The sequence below is a fragment of the Taurulus bubalis genome, assembly GCF_910589615.1.
Source record: "Taurulus bubalis genome assembly, chromosome: 8".
Lineage (NCBI taxonomy): Eukaryota > Metazoa > Chordata > Actinopteri > Perciformes > Cottidae > Taurulus > Taurulus bubalis.
Window position 1 is genome coordinate 9,657,802 of NC_136596.1, and position 14,206 is coordinate 9,672,007.

Sequence of the window (14,206 nt, forward strand, 5' to 3'; positions counted from 1 at the left end):
GGTTTTTGGTTAACGATTCACTTCTTCATCTCGTGATTCCTGTACATCCACGACCCCCCACGCACCGAGGCTGTATACCGAGACGGACCGCTACATCTGTAGAAACGGTTTACTCAAGATCCATCAGCTGGGAGGAAAACAAACCCTCAACACAGAAGAACCCAGACAGGCAAAGGTGATGACTAATGAGCTGCAAGCATGCGTTGTGTTTATTCTGTTTATGATGTAACGGGACGTGCTCCTATTAGTCACCAGAGGTGATGACAGCAGAAACACCCATACAGGGAATATTGTTGTCTTCTCTTGTTTCATCCTGGCGTCACCTTTAAAAAAAATAATGAGAAGGGGTATTGACACTGTGTTTATTGATGCATGTTACAACATGTGTTTACAACGGAACACCATGATAATTAAGAATATACCAATCAGTGTACACACAGACTTTGATATTTCCCTCCCTTTTGTTGGCACATATACTCACAAATGCATGCACACACAGGCACCCCATGTGTCTGAGTTAATATTTAATGGAAAAACACTTAATTAAAATGACCTTCATCCTTTTGTTTCTTTTTCTCAGCCAGACAAAAATTGTCCTTGAAGCAGGAGTGTAATTAGGCCAGACACATTATCTGTATGCTTTCAGCCGAGACATCAGTCATGTCTGTGTCATTATGTAAATATGTATCTACCGACCATTGGTCAAATACCAGTGTCTGCTACCCTGACAGTGTGCAATGCAGAACTTGAGCTGTAGTGTTTACATAACAGAGTATATCAAATGACATCCTGTCGAAAAACTTTCTCTTGATTGTCAGGAATATTTACTCATTTATGTCAAGTTTTTCCTTATGTCTACTAAAATGGTGTCCTCTCACATGTCAGTGCTTGGTGGTATTCAGATTGCAGTTACATGCAACAGTGTAATGTAATGCAATTGATGCACTGAGGGAGGATTCAGCTGCAATCATAACAACCTGGAGTCAAATTGGATTAAAAACGCTCCATTCGATTTAAGTCCAAATTCATTGATTATAACTCACCTAACCAGTTTTCTTAGTAGTTACTGGAACTGCAACTACTGCTATGGGAAGCTGCTGTTGCAACTTTTTGCACGTATTTCTTATTAACTGGTAGCCAGTAACTGGACAGGAAGGAACTTGCAGGCAAGGAACTGACATATAATGTTTTGATGTCATGCACACGCAGATGTTACTCACATAGCCGTGGCCTTTTTCACGTGCCAGTCCAAGCTCAGTGGATTTATTAGTGTCATCCATTTTGTCGTTTCATTTGATTGCATAGCCAGAGTCCTTCACAGACAGATTATGTCGGACTGAATGGAAATCTTTACCCCAATTACTTCACATTGTGCAATGTATGCATGGCCATTATTTGGTAAACCAGATGCTGCTTTTGTGTCAGATAACAACATGGTCATTATTTTCCTTTTACAAAAAGCTTTTAAAGCAGAATAGAAGCCTAAGTGAATGTTTCCATTTGGCTGGTTTCTATAATTGTTAAGTGACAAAATCTGAAATGGCAATTTATGATATAATTTAGCAGTGCAGACATTAAACTCTATGTTGTCAGCACATGTCTTCAATGTTAGACTGTAAGCAGAGTAATTGTGACATCCTACAGCCTTGGCTGTGACCTGATCAGAAAGATGAAGCCCCCTGGATACAGAGGAGTGATACTTCGTGGCACTAGGACCTAGAGGAGCCATTTACAGCTGTGGCAGCAGCTGCCGGAGTCATTCCTATCCGGGTCATTATTAGTGTCCCTGTCACAGGGGCATATGGCCCTGGAGGCCCTGAACACCAACACTCTGCCTGGCTGTAATATCAATACAAAATGTGACCAACTTTATGATTGGAATCACTGTAGTGCCGCCATGCAGAGCAGGGGATTTAAGACATTAAGGATATAGATGACTCCCTTTACAGTTAACCTCTCAATAGATAGGCATGGAATATGACTTCTGACCAGGCAACAGACTCGGTTATCCCAAACTATCTGTGTTGTTAAATAATAATAATAATAATATCTTTTATTTATATAGCACCTTTTTAAAAACAAAGTTTACAAAGTGCTCTACAGAGAATCAAAGAATAGACATAACTTAAATACCAGTAAACAAAAAGGACCATACCATAAAGGCAATGAATACAACAAAACTAAACAAATAACCAAAAAGAGCAAATGGATTAGAAAACAAACAAATAAATAAAATATACAAACAAAACCAGGGGGACAAAATAACTGCATAATAGATAATACATCATAAAAGGACCTAAAACGACACCATCACTTAAAAGCAATTCTATAAAAATAATTTAAGGATGATAATCCTATCAAGAAGGCGTGCGAGAGCCTGCTGTTTGGGTTACACTGCAGCCTTTCTGGTTCGTTCAGCTTTCACCCCCTCAGGAGGGCGCATGTAAACACCATGACACATTTGTTACTATCAAATAATTCCACTCGCGAGTAGAGTAAGAAGTGGTGTCTGTCGTCACTGTTCCCGGGAAAGCCAAATATATATATTTATTTATAAAAATAGTAATTTCCGGCATGTCTCTGAATGTACCGTTTCCACATGAATCACTGTTCATATCTCACAATTTAGTATTCATCACCTCCACAAACTCCTACAAACTGGACCTCCCCATTCCCAGCTGTTTTTCCATTAACATGGTTTGAACATGTTCTCAGCCAGGCATGTTCTGCAGTTATTTTCCCATATTTTACCACTGATTATGATCAACATCCAGTTGTTATGGCGGACTCCGGCTACTTGACATCATTGATAGTGACTATGAAGTGGTTGGCTGGAGGAAACGATACAGAGAGAATGTCGCTGGAGGAGCACACGTGTCACCTCAGAGCACAGGGGGAGTAGAAGAGGAAAGGAATAAAAAGATTTCAGGTCAGGAATAGTGTAGGCGCTCGGCTTGATGTGACGGGAAAAATATAGGATGGGGGGAAAAAAACAAATTGGTGGGATGAGCGATTCAATGCCCATGCAGTGAAGGTGGGTAAGGTAGAACAACAGAGTCTGCGAGAAGATGGGGAGGGAGAAAGGATTAGAGAAATGGGACGATAAGAGAGACAGAGAGGGGGGGATTAAAGCTTGGAAAAATAGACTGTGCCAGAGGGAAGTGTGAGAGGATCAATTTGGAGACATGCAAAGAGACACAGTGTTGTCACTGAATGGGCAGTCTCGCTCGGCTCTCCCTCTCGCTTCCCTCAGCTCGTTTTGCACCCACCCACTCCCACGTGTGCCCTCCCACCCTCCTCCACACTCCCCCCACTAAATGCCATACATGGACCATAGGAATACATTATTTCCAGCCAGGCACCAGGTTATTGGTGGACTGAAAGACCAGTGTGTTTCTGGGCACATGTGGAGTACAGAGGCAGCCCTCCTCTCGGCATGAAAGTCATGGCCTCCGTCTCCTCAAGGTCATGTGAATAATTCTGAGAGTGCTCTGTTGTTTCTCTGTCCCCAAACAGATAACCTTGTCTCTCTATTGACCGAAAATACGCGCCTAATGTAGAGGATATCATTTCGCCCATGTAGAGAATATAATCGGTTTATGGCCTGCCACGATTTGGCTGTAACGAAAGATTAGATGTCCTGTCACCCTCATAAAAGACTGAGACATTGTATGGTCCCTTCTCACGTGTTTCACTTCTATTATCACGGACTGAGGGATCTGGGTCGGGCTGCCACAGTTTTGTGCCCAAATCAGCTCTTCTACGGATCAGACATGTCCACAAGCACAAGGACATGTCCTCATCTACATCTGAGCAACTCTTGCTTGTTTTTATTTTGTATTTCATCTTCGGTGATGAACAATGTATGGACTACAGTCTCCCTAATATCTTTTTCTTTTAGATTTTTCATGATTTCAAAAATATATTTTCCTGTAGAAGTATGAATTTCTTTAAGTGACATTCTTATGTCTTCAGCCATGTTTGATATTATCATAATTACTTTTTTTTTTTCATTCATGTGTTTGTATTTAAATCAGACATTTTAAAGCTTTTGTAAAACTCGGTGTACAGAAGCTTAGATTGCTATTGTGTGCCATCAATCAGCAGCAGAGAGAAGCAATGCAGCCTCCTTTATTGCTGCTCTCTGTGTCTGTCTGAGCTCTGCAGCTCCCTCTCCCTGTATTGTTGTTTATTCAATACCTTTTTTTTGTTTTTGCGGTTCTGGATCGTGCAGCAGTTCCTCACGTTAGTGCATGGCAGGTGCTGTGAGCTGATATGAACTGACTGAGCCCCTTCCTGGTTACTGGAGGACTGGCAGGTGGCTTAGGCACAAGTAGAGAGGATGATAAACTCTGTCCAGGCTTGCTTTTCTTCAAACCTAAAGCTCGAAGAGATTAGGACAGTTGGAGAATACATCTCTTCCATGTCTCTTCCTAGTGGTTGTTTTCATCTACTCTTAGATATCTTCTTCTATCAGTTCATGCGGCGGTATTCATTAATTTTCAAAGCCATGAGAAGGCAGGTAGTGAAAAGTCACTATGGTTGGAGCCTGAATGACTCACTCAGTTGGCATGCTGGGTCAAAAGGGTCACATGACAGTCCTGCACTCATCAGCTGAATTGACTTGTCATTTGTGAAGGAGGCCACATGTCGTGCTGTCCAGTGTTTCAATGGTCTAAATCCTCTCTGTACCGTTTTAGTTCCTTTTATAATTCACATTCCAAATTACGTTACGTCATCCTTTTAAGGTCACAGAAACAAAAATGTTATCTTCAGGGTTAGTTGTGTATTGATGTTCTGGATGAGTTTAATTTAAAAAAATAACGTCTTGTGGAAACATTCCCATTGTTTTCTTTGTCTCAGAAATCTTAAGAAATGGACCAAGATACTCCGATCCAAAGCCAGACGCAAGAAGACAACCCAAAGGGAGCAGCCGAAGCTTTAACAATAACCCCGGCTGCAGCATCAGATACAGCGGCTCCAGACACAGATTCTACTGCCAAGCCGCCTGCAGCGTCTGCCAGGCCTTGTCGGCCACAGAGAAGTGCCAGAGTAGAGGGATCTGTAGACATCTCTGAGCCCAAAGCTGAGCCCGAAGCTGAACCCACTCCAGTTGCGAACCAGGAGGAGTGCACTCCTGATGGCACTGTGGCAAGTCGCCCCAAACCCTCTCGCCCGGCAACATTCAAACCCTTAGGAGAGCGCACCGGGCCCAGCGCTAAGGTCGGTCCTAAAGGGCCGGGCCACCACCCGATTAGGGCTGCGTCAGTCCCGCACGCGGCTGCCAGCGGGCCTGTGGCTCCTCACCTGAACCCTCATGCACAGAGAGCTCTCTCTGTGGCCGGTACAGCTGACACCCAGGCCCAGACTGTGGAAGACTTCAGGCAAGTTCCCTAATCTGTGTGTCGCCGAACATTCATGTCTCAGCATGTCTTAACATCGGCTTTTGATCCTCGACAGCTGAGAAAAATAAGCCTGCCACTCGTATAGTTTATTTATATACACTGACAGTTGACGCTGCAAGGCTGATTACTGCAACCATATTTATTTAACACTGTTATTTGTTTCTGTGTCAGTAAACATTTACTTCCTCAACTTTTATTTTTTATTTGTTTTTACAAATTCAGGAACCAAGTAATTCTCCTTTTAATAATATCCATATCCCATGTTTCAGGATAGATGGGGTGTATTTCTAAATGACCTAATATGATACATTTTAGGAACTAAAACATTTCTATGTTAAGCCTGTGTAAGGTTTCTCTCATTTCTATCGGTGTATCTCAAAACCACTCCCTGTTGTAGTGAATCATTGCATAGTGAAGTGGATTTTTGGAATGGATTAGGTTGCAAAATCAAAGTTTCGTAACACATAATACAAATGATTCAGTGTCATGAAATGTTTATGAACAAGAAAACATACAAACCTACATTACAATTATGCAGTAATATCAAAGACCCTTCTGAAGACCCTTCTGAAGACCCTTCCCACAGCCCAGCTACTGCTGGGCTGTGGGAAGGGTCTTCTGGAAGTGGAATGATAACACTGCCGCATAGTGAGATAACTTCTTTTTTTAGAACATTTTTGGAATTGTCTTAGGTACTCAGGAAGAACTGTGACATTGCCCCCTAAATGTCCTATAGCCTGTGCTACTACCATTGGCCAGTAATCAGAAAATCATAATCATAATCATTCACTTGTTTAATTTGGGGAAATGTGAGATAGCTTTCTTGCAAATACACCATTACATTCTTAAACACGTGTCACATACACAGTCGGAAAATTGGATAGAAGAATTTCAGTCTTTCTATTTTCTAAACTGCTTGCCCTCGTCAGGATTGTAGTGGCTGGAGCCTGTCCCAGTGTACAAACTGGATGAGAGGCAAGATGGACCCTGGACAGGTCTGTCAGAGCCAAAATACATAAATGCATTAACAGAGACGAACACGGTTACATTTATGTGGGTGATTTCGGTTTTCTTATTTTTTCTTATCTTACTTGCATATCTCCGAGTTGTCTTGGCAGAAACAGGGGATTTAAACCCAGGACTTCTTGTTTTTAGGTGACATTATTAACTATTGAGCTTCCAGGCTGCCCAATATTTAAAATCACATTACATGAATTAACAACATTGGAGGTGCTTGTACAATTCCTTATACAACCTTTAGTTAGTACCAGTACTGTCTGTTAAACAATTAATGGTGTTAATGTATTTAATAGAAACGGTAGCTGCTCGAAATCTTTGTACTCAGCTTTGTAATGCATGTTGTCTTTACTTAGATTTGGGTGGTCAAAGCTCACTAAGAAAAAAAAATTGGTCCATAAACAATGCACATAAAAATTATGACAGTTAAAATAATGGAGTGATGGCATTTTGTACAAACATGGATGTAAAGTGGGATACAACTGTCAGGCGGTTATTCTAGTTGTTAATACATGGGTTCTACTGTCTGTAGCTTGTGATCATGAGGTCTGTCGTGATGAGAGTTTATAACCGAACACCCTTTTCCAACAGGCTGCACGTCATCACTTGGAACGTGGGTTCGGCCACGCCACCTGACGACATCACTTCCTTGCTGGGGCTGAATGTGGGTGATGGAAACACTGACATGTACATTATCGGGTGAGTGTTTTGTGGCGCTTCCAGTGTCCTCCACATGAAAGCTAAAGTGTCCATTTATGCACAGTTGTCCCACATTGACACTTTAAACATTGTCACTAAACCATCAATGAACAGTCGGGCTTAGTTCTGAACCACAGATTTGTCTTTACACTTCCACCGTTACATTATCAAAGCTCTCACTCATCAGCTCCTCTTACATCTCTGTCGGCTGGTGACCCCTGTTTGTTGTTATCTGTCATTTTTCTTCCAGGCTGCAGGAAGTGAACTCTATGATTAACAAAAGGCTGAAAGATGTCCTCTTCACAGACCAGTGGAGCGAGGTCTGCATGGAGAGACTCAGCCTCTTTGGTTATGTGCTGGTCAGTAATGACTTTTATTATCAACACATATGCACACTCTCAAACTAAAATGCTAAACAGCTTAGATTCATATGCATTACGTGATCGCTGATGAGAGCTCTGCTTCTCCGCTGCTGCTTCGGCTCGTTTTGTTCCCTGAGCAACGGATGGGGGTGATAATTTATAGCAGCCGTTTAATGTCAGCTCCCTTCTGTGTACATGCCCCTTTTTCTCTATATTATCATTTCAAAATGCATACACCCACTGTGGGAAGGTAGCACACGATGAAATGCACGATGTCATATTGAATAGAATGTAGAAAATACTTCCCAATATGTGTTCCATAGATAATACATTAAAAGCTGGGAAAGCAGGGAAGTAGAAACCATCAAACATGTTTATTTTCTCACTAGCTGGTGTGTTGGCATACCGCAGCTGAGGTTGGTGTTTGTCTGGCTGCATCTGAAGTGCTACTTGGCTCTGTTGGCATGGTGAGCCAGAGAGTGTGAATCAGCTGTTGAGCTGAAAGAGCTGTACAAATGTCTCCCAGGATGCTGTTTTATTTTTGGATCACGTTGTTGTCAGTGTTGACGGGCCTCTGACAGTGAGACTGATGCTGTCCCCCACCCAGTTATTTCACGGCCTGCTACGTTAGCTTAAACCTCGTTAAAATCATCTCCACGTGACCTTTTTGTGTACTTCATGTGAATATTAATGCTGTGAAGAGGTTCAGGGGATGTGTTTATTTGAGTTTGTAGGAGAGGTATGGTGGTGTCAGTAGGAATCTGTCTAGTCACAACAGGGTGGACAGACACGCTGTAACGAGACACCCCATCGGTTATTTCTGATCTGTGATAGTCTGCTACAACAAGACTCATTGTCAGGTTCAAACTGTAGCTGCTGCAAGCACAAGAAAGCTGACTGCCCTTCACTGCAGAAACACAGAGTCAACAAGACATTGTTTTCTGGCTATTCACCACATAGTTGCTTATTGTCACCATAATTTATGTTTGAGTAAGCTACAATTAAGTGCCTAAATTAGCAAAGACATTTATTTTTCTGGCCCTTATCTCTAATTGCAACATGGCACTCTCTATTGAATATGTTGCAGCACGACTTTTGTTATGCACTGGGATTTATTGGATTGATATTGTATTAAATAGATTTATTGCATGTATGTTTAGGTTAGATCACTTTTTTTAGATTGGTGGGCACTGGAATAACAAGGACCTACCTACTAATTTGCTAAGCACACATGTCAATAAATAAATCAAACTTTAATTTTCTTTAAAAAAGCCAGCAAATGATGTCTAATGTGCATATTGTGAAATGTTTTCACCCATAATAGCTTCAGGCAAAGGTGTACTCGTTCAGACTTTTCCCACAGAAACACAAACTCGTTGCTCGTGTCCACACACGTACCACACATAAAGTTGGTCCACTATACGGTTCAGTAGATTTCGTTACGCAACAAAGTAGTTCAAATAGCCGGTTAGTATACAAGCGAGCGGGTCTTGAGTCACGTGCAAAGATGTGTGCCTCTGTTGCTGGCCACAGGGCATTTCAGACAGGGTGTGATCATGCTTCTTCAGCCTGCAGTTGGGGGTTGGGATGTGTGGACCACTGGTGAGAGGGAGAGGGAGAGATAACCATAAATATCCGGGGAGGGTCTTGACAAAGCATGCAGATAGCTAATCTTGTTCCACAACGCAGGCATCATAGTTCTACCCTTCTTGTACATTACAAAATATGTGCACTCTTTTTTTCTAAACCAGTGGCATGAATGTCAAAATCTGCACATCATTATGTAGCAGAACAAGAAGCAAGTGCTTTTAAGATGATGGTGGAAGGCTCGGCGAAAGGAAAGGTCTGACCATCAAATGCCTACAGCGTGTACATCACGTTCCCCCCACAAAGTGGTTCGTTGCCACAGCGAGGGTAGACCACAAGCTATGGCCTCCTTAATGTGCAGCGCTTCAGATAAAGTAGAGGGGGAGCTGAGCCGCTGGCTCCTGCAGAGCGAAATGAAAATGCAAGGGAGGAGGGGGAGAGAACGTGAAGCAGAGCACCATGAATGGACACACGGCAAAGCCGGACGCAGCTCACACAATTTGTTTATTGAAATTTGAGTGCACGTTATGAACTGTATCGCTGCTCACTTTTCAGGACGAAGCAAAGTGCGTCCTAATATCTCACCTATTCGTGTTCTCTTATTTGGTTCTTCATGTCCGTCTGTACTTGTCCTCTTGTCTGTTGCTCCTCACTTGTCCGTCCCTCAGGTGACCTCCCAGCGGATGCAGGGGTTGCTGCTGCTGGTCTTTGCCAAGTACTTCCATCTGCCCTTCCTCCGCGGAGTCCAGACCGAGACCACCCGCACAGGCCTTGGGGGTTACTGGGTGAGGCAGCTTCTGACACCTTCTGTGATCCGCACTGTATCATGGACATTTCACACATGGGAGCTTAGCTGCACATGGCACGACATCTCCTTGGGAGTGACTTGGTTTCAGTTTGCATCCCGGTCACTGATACCTTGATGGAGATCCTAGAGACACTGACTGTCCACTACAGCAGCTACTCACTTCTATGGCCCCTTTGTACAATGCAGGTTGTTTGTTTCGCCAGTCGTGTGACTTGATAGTCAAATGCTGTTCCATCCAGTTTTATGATAATAAAGACCAGGTAAAAAAAATGGGGTGATACTTTAGTTCAGACAGAACTAAGATCCTGTTCACTGCTCAATTTGAAATGAAATCCTCTCTGTATGCACTCAGAGGGGTATCAGCACATTCTGCACATTTACACTGAGACATCTTTTGTGTTTTAGCAGGTCAGAGCAGTTGGGAGAACAGGGGGGAGAAATCCACAGACCCTTTCCTGTCCCCCCACTGTGCACTCACTGTACTGCATTAAATATTGATGACTGTCTTCCCGGTCCGTAATGAGTAAACTTCATGTTTGTCTGTTGTACAGACACACACACACACACACACACACACACCACTCGATACAGTGAAAATACTCATAGACCAATTACTGACTTTAGACACCGTTCCATCGTTGTAGTTTAATTTTGAGAAATTGAAGGATGAGAAAATTAATACAAAAGCTTTCTTCAGTGGTGTGTGTTCCTTCTCTTGAATTTTGTTTGACCTCCCTTGTGCTTGTCGGTGTTGCAGGGGAATAAAGGTGGTGTGAGCGCCCGCATGTCAGCGTTCGGCCACACCATCTGCTTCCTCAACTGCCACCTGCCGGCTCACATGGAAAACTCTGGTCAGCGCATGGAGGACTTTGAGAGCATCCTGCAGCAGCAGCAGTTTGAAGGCCAGACTGCCACTGGGGTTCTTGACCATGAGTAAGACAGCACAATCTTTACACTCATTTATGACTGGGAAAAACAAATGGTGTCACAATCAGCGTTGCAAAAGTACATGCTTGCACTTGAAATGACTTCTTCTTTTTCAATAGTGTGGTGTTCTGGTTTGGGGACCTCAATTTCCGCATTGAAGACCTGGATATGCAAGTGGTGAAATCAGCCATCGATAACAACAAGTTTCCAATGTTGTGGGAAAAGGATCAGGTAAAACATAATGGCTCTCTAGTGAACCGTTTACAAGACAGAGAGAAGACTGTGACGTTTAACTCCCCTGCATGTGTCCTTTTGAAAAGCAACTTGCCCCGTAGAAATATTTCCCCCAAAACAATCTTCTTTTTTTCGAGCTGAAATTAGGCTTTCAAGTCAGGAAGTACAATATGAAATGTTGTTACTTGTCTGGTGGACTATGCACTGTGTAGGTGATGCCACTAGAGGGCAATAGAGAAACACTCTATCTTCTTCTTCATTGCTGCAGCTCAATATGGTCAAAGACAGTGAGACGGTGTTGGAGGGTTTCCAAGAGGGGCCGCTGAAATTTCCTCCCACCTACAAGTTTGATGTTGGAACAGATACATATGACACAAGGTCGGTGGTGCCAGGGTTGCCGTTATGAGTTTTAGGCCACTGAGCAGATATCACAGAGTCTAGCTCAATAATACGGGGAGCATGAACGGGCCTCTTTTTACTCCGTGTACTGATTTTAAAGTTGTTGTTTTATTTGTCTTGCTCCATTGCTCTCTCTCCGTCCTCCACACAGTGGGAAGAAGCGTAAACCGGCTTGGACCGACCGGATCCTGTGGCGCCTGAGAGCCACTGCTACTGCTGCCGCTACTCTCAGCGCTGGGAAGCGTGGCTCCATGTCGGGGCTGACCAGTGGGACCAAAGTGACACAACACTACTACCGGAGTCACATAGAATACACCGTCAGTGACCACAAACCAGTCTCCTCCATCTTTACCCTGCAGGTGAGATTTTGTAAAGGTGACTGGTGAAAGGCTGGCATCCCTTTAATTCCATACTGGTGCTTTTTTTTAAATTTTTTTTTTTACTTGTTTCCAAAGTAAAACCAAAAACGATACTATTTTCAGCACCTTTGTTTGAGAATCAAACGACAATGTTTAATGTTGTTTAAACTGCTGTACAACTTTAAATCTGGGAAACATCGTCCATGTTGCAGTAGAAAATTGATGCTGTAAACACATTTAGGTTAGTGCTGACATTTGATAGGTTTATCATTGTTGGTTTATCTTAGAGACTTTACAGTATTTTTGCACTGTACGAATGTTGATGGAAAAAGTTATTTTTAGTTCCCGTACAAGTTGGATATTCCCCTGGTCACAATCACAGTGGAGGATGAGTGGAATAGCATTGCTGATGCCATCGCAAAATTCCGACTGGTGCCCAGCTACCCACGCAGCTCCTGGGACTGGATCGGACTGTATAAGGTAAACGGTCTTACCTCTTCTGGCCAAATAACATGTTACAGCTGAAGACTCAACGTCAGCAAATCATTAGGAACGTTATAATAAATATTTCTGTGCGTTACTAATTTGCCCCACTAGGTGGGTTTCAAGCATCACAAGGACTATGTGGGCTACGTGTGGGCCAAGCAGGACGAAGCTGAGTTCACTCGACAAGACCATCAGGTAATCTGGTTGCGTGCTGTTTTCTCCTCAGAAATAATTTACTTTCACATTTAATAGATGTCTGACTAACTGTTTTCCAGGTAACCTTTACTGAGGAGGAATTGCCCAAAGGCTCAGGGGACTTCATCTTGGGTTACTATAGCAACAACATGAGCACCATTGTGGGTGTAACTGAGCCATTTCAGGTAATCATGGCTCTCTGGCACTGCTTTCCTGAGGCTAAATCAATCAAATGCATTTGCTTTAAGAGGGGGGCATTACATCTGTCCTATGCTGGTGTTCCCATCTACAGCTTAAGGCTTTTCGTTCCTTTTACTAACCTTTCTATCCCCTAAATCCCACTCTTGTCATCTTTTTCATCTGTCTTCAGATCCAGCTTCCCACTTCAGGTCTTGATGCCAGTTCTTCAGACAGCTCTGACTTCAGCTCAGATGACGACGGCACTGTTGTCCTCGGGAAGACGAGGTCCCGCAGTCCCAGTCCATGCAAAGCCAAGCACCGCAGCCATCGTCGCCACACCTCCAGCCGCTCTGGCAGCCCTGCACAGGCCAAAATGAAAGTGCTCAACGTCAACGCGACAACAGCTGAGAGTGAGTCCACAGGACGTCCAGCAGAGGACAGCAGCGGCCCGGTGTCTGCTCCTGAGGAGAAAGAACAAGACATAGAGGGTTCAGGGGTGTGATACACCACCTCGTCCTACTGTTGTCACAGGTCACATAGCCAACTGTTGTGTCTTTTATCAAATACATCCATTACACTGTATGTTTTCTGTGATGAAAATATGCAGCTTCTGATGCCATCCTTTTCAGGAACAGCCATCTGTTTTTTCCGGAAGGCTTACTTTGCCTTGAGTTGTTCTAATTGAGCTGTGCACATTGTATATTTTTTTATTTGTAAACCTTTCACTCTGTCCTGTGTTTCTTCTACCTTTGTCCGTTCTCAGGTGTGGGCAGTACAGGGAGCTGACACCTTGCATTAAGAAATACTCAAGGATGCTATGGTCATGTAAAAGAGTGGTGACTTAATACTCTTTAGAAACCATCTTCCCCATATTCCGACAATGATTTCAAACTCTGCACTGTTGTAGCAGTCATGTCAGCAGGCTGCATACCAACGACAGGAAACACTTTTAGTAGTATGACATACTTGACACAAACATTTGCTTTAGTTGTGAAACATGTATTGCTCTGACCAAGAGGACCACATAGTGAAAAAAGCATTTTATTCCAAAACATTCTACATAAGCATCACCAGCTCTGTTCACAATCATTTATATTATTATCTTCTGTACATCTTCAAATGGAGATAGCCATGCAATTTGACTTGGCGATATGCATCTACTATTGTGGATATTCCCTGCTTTGGAAATTCAGCATGCTTTACACAGCAACGTGATGCATAACACGCAGGGAGCTTTTAAAATGATCCACCAATGGGAATAAAGACCCTCCAGGGTGAATGAAAAAACTGAGCAGAACCAAAGTGGGTGGAGACGGGTTCAGAGGGCTCGGCCACCACCCATGGCAGCAGCCCAGCAAATGCCAGCTTAGGAAGTGAATGTGAGCGTAAGGCCTTTTCAATAAATGGCCAAATCAGTGCAGTGGGATGTGATGGTTGTGCAAGGCTGGCTGTCAGCGAGCACAGCTTCGCTGTCTTGCCAGAACTAGTTGATTCATTGTTGGCCACTAACTCTACTTGGCCGACATCAGTGATAACAACCACAGCAAT

At 43.3% G+C, this 14,206-nt stretch overlaps 1 protein-coding gene across 1 annotated transcript; it reads left to right on the forward strand.

The window, feature by feature from the left end:
• Nucleotides 1–89: 89 nt before the first annotated feature.
• inpp5jb (inositol polyphosphate-5-phosphatase Jb) lies at nucleotides 90–13,160 on the forward strand (the record flags this gene model as incomplete). The annotated part of the gene is made up of 13 exons (XM_079222534.1): nucleotides 90–175; nucleotides 4,864–5,384; nucleotides 7,014–7,121; nucleotides 7,372–7,480; nucleotides 9,739–9,855; nucleotides 10,636–10,811; nucleotides 10,925–11,036; nucleotides 11,308–11,417; nucleotides 11,590–11,797; nucleotides 12,140–12,277; nucleotides 12,395–12,478; nucleotides 12,559–12,663; nucleotides 12,849–13,160. Exons 2-13 carry the CDS (start codon nucleotides 4,876–4,878, stop codon nucleotides 13,158–13,160), a joined length of 2,088 nt encoding a protein of 695 aa, XP_079078660.1. The 5' UTR covers nucleotides 90–175; nucleotides 4,864–4,875.
• Between the last annotated feature and the right edge of the window lie 1,046 nt (nucleotides 13,161–14,206).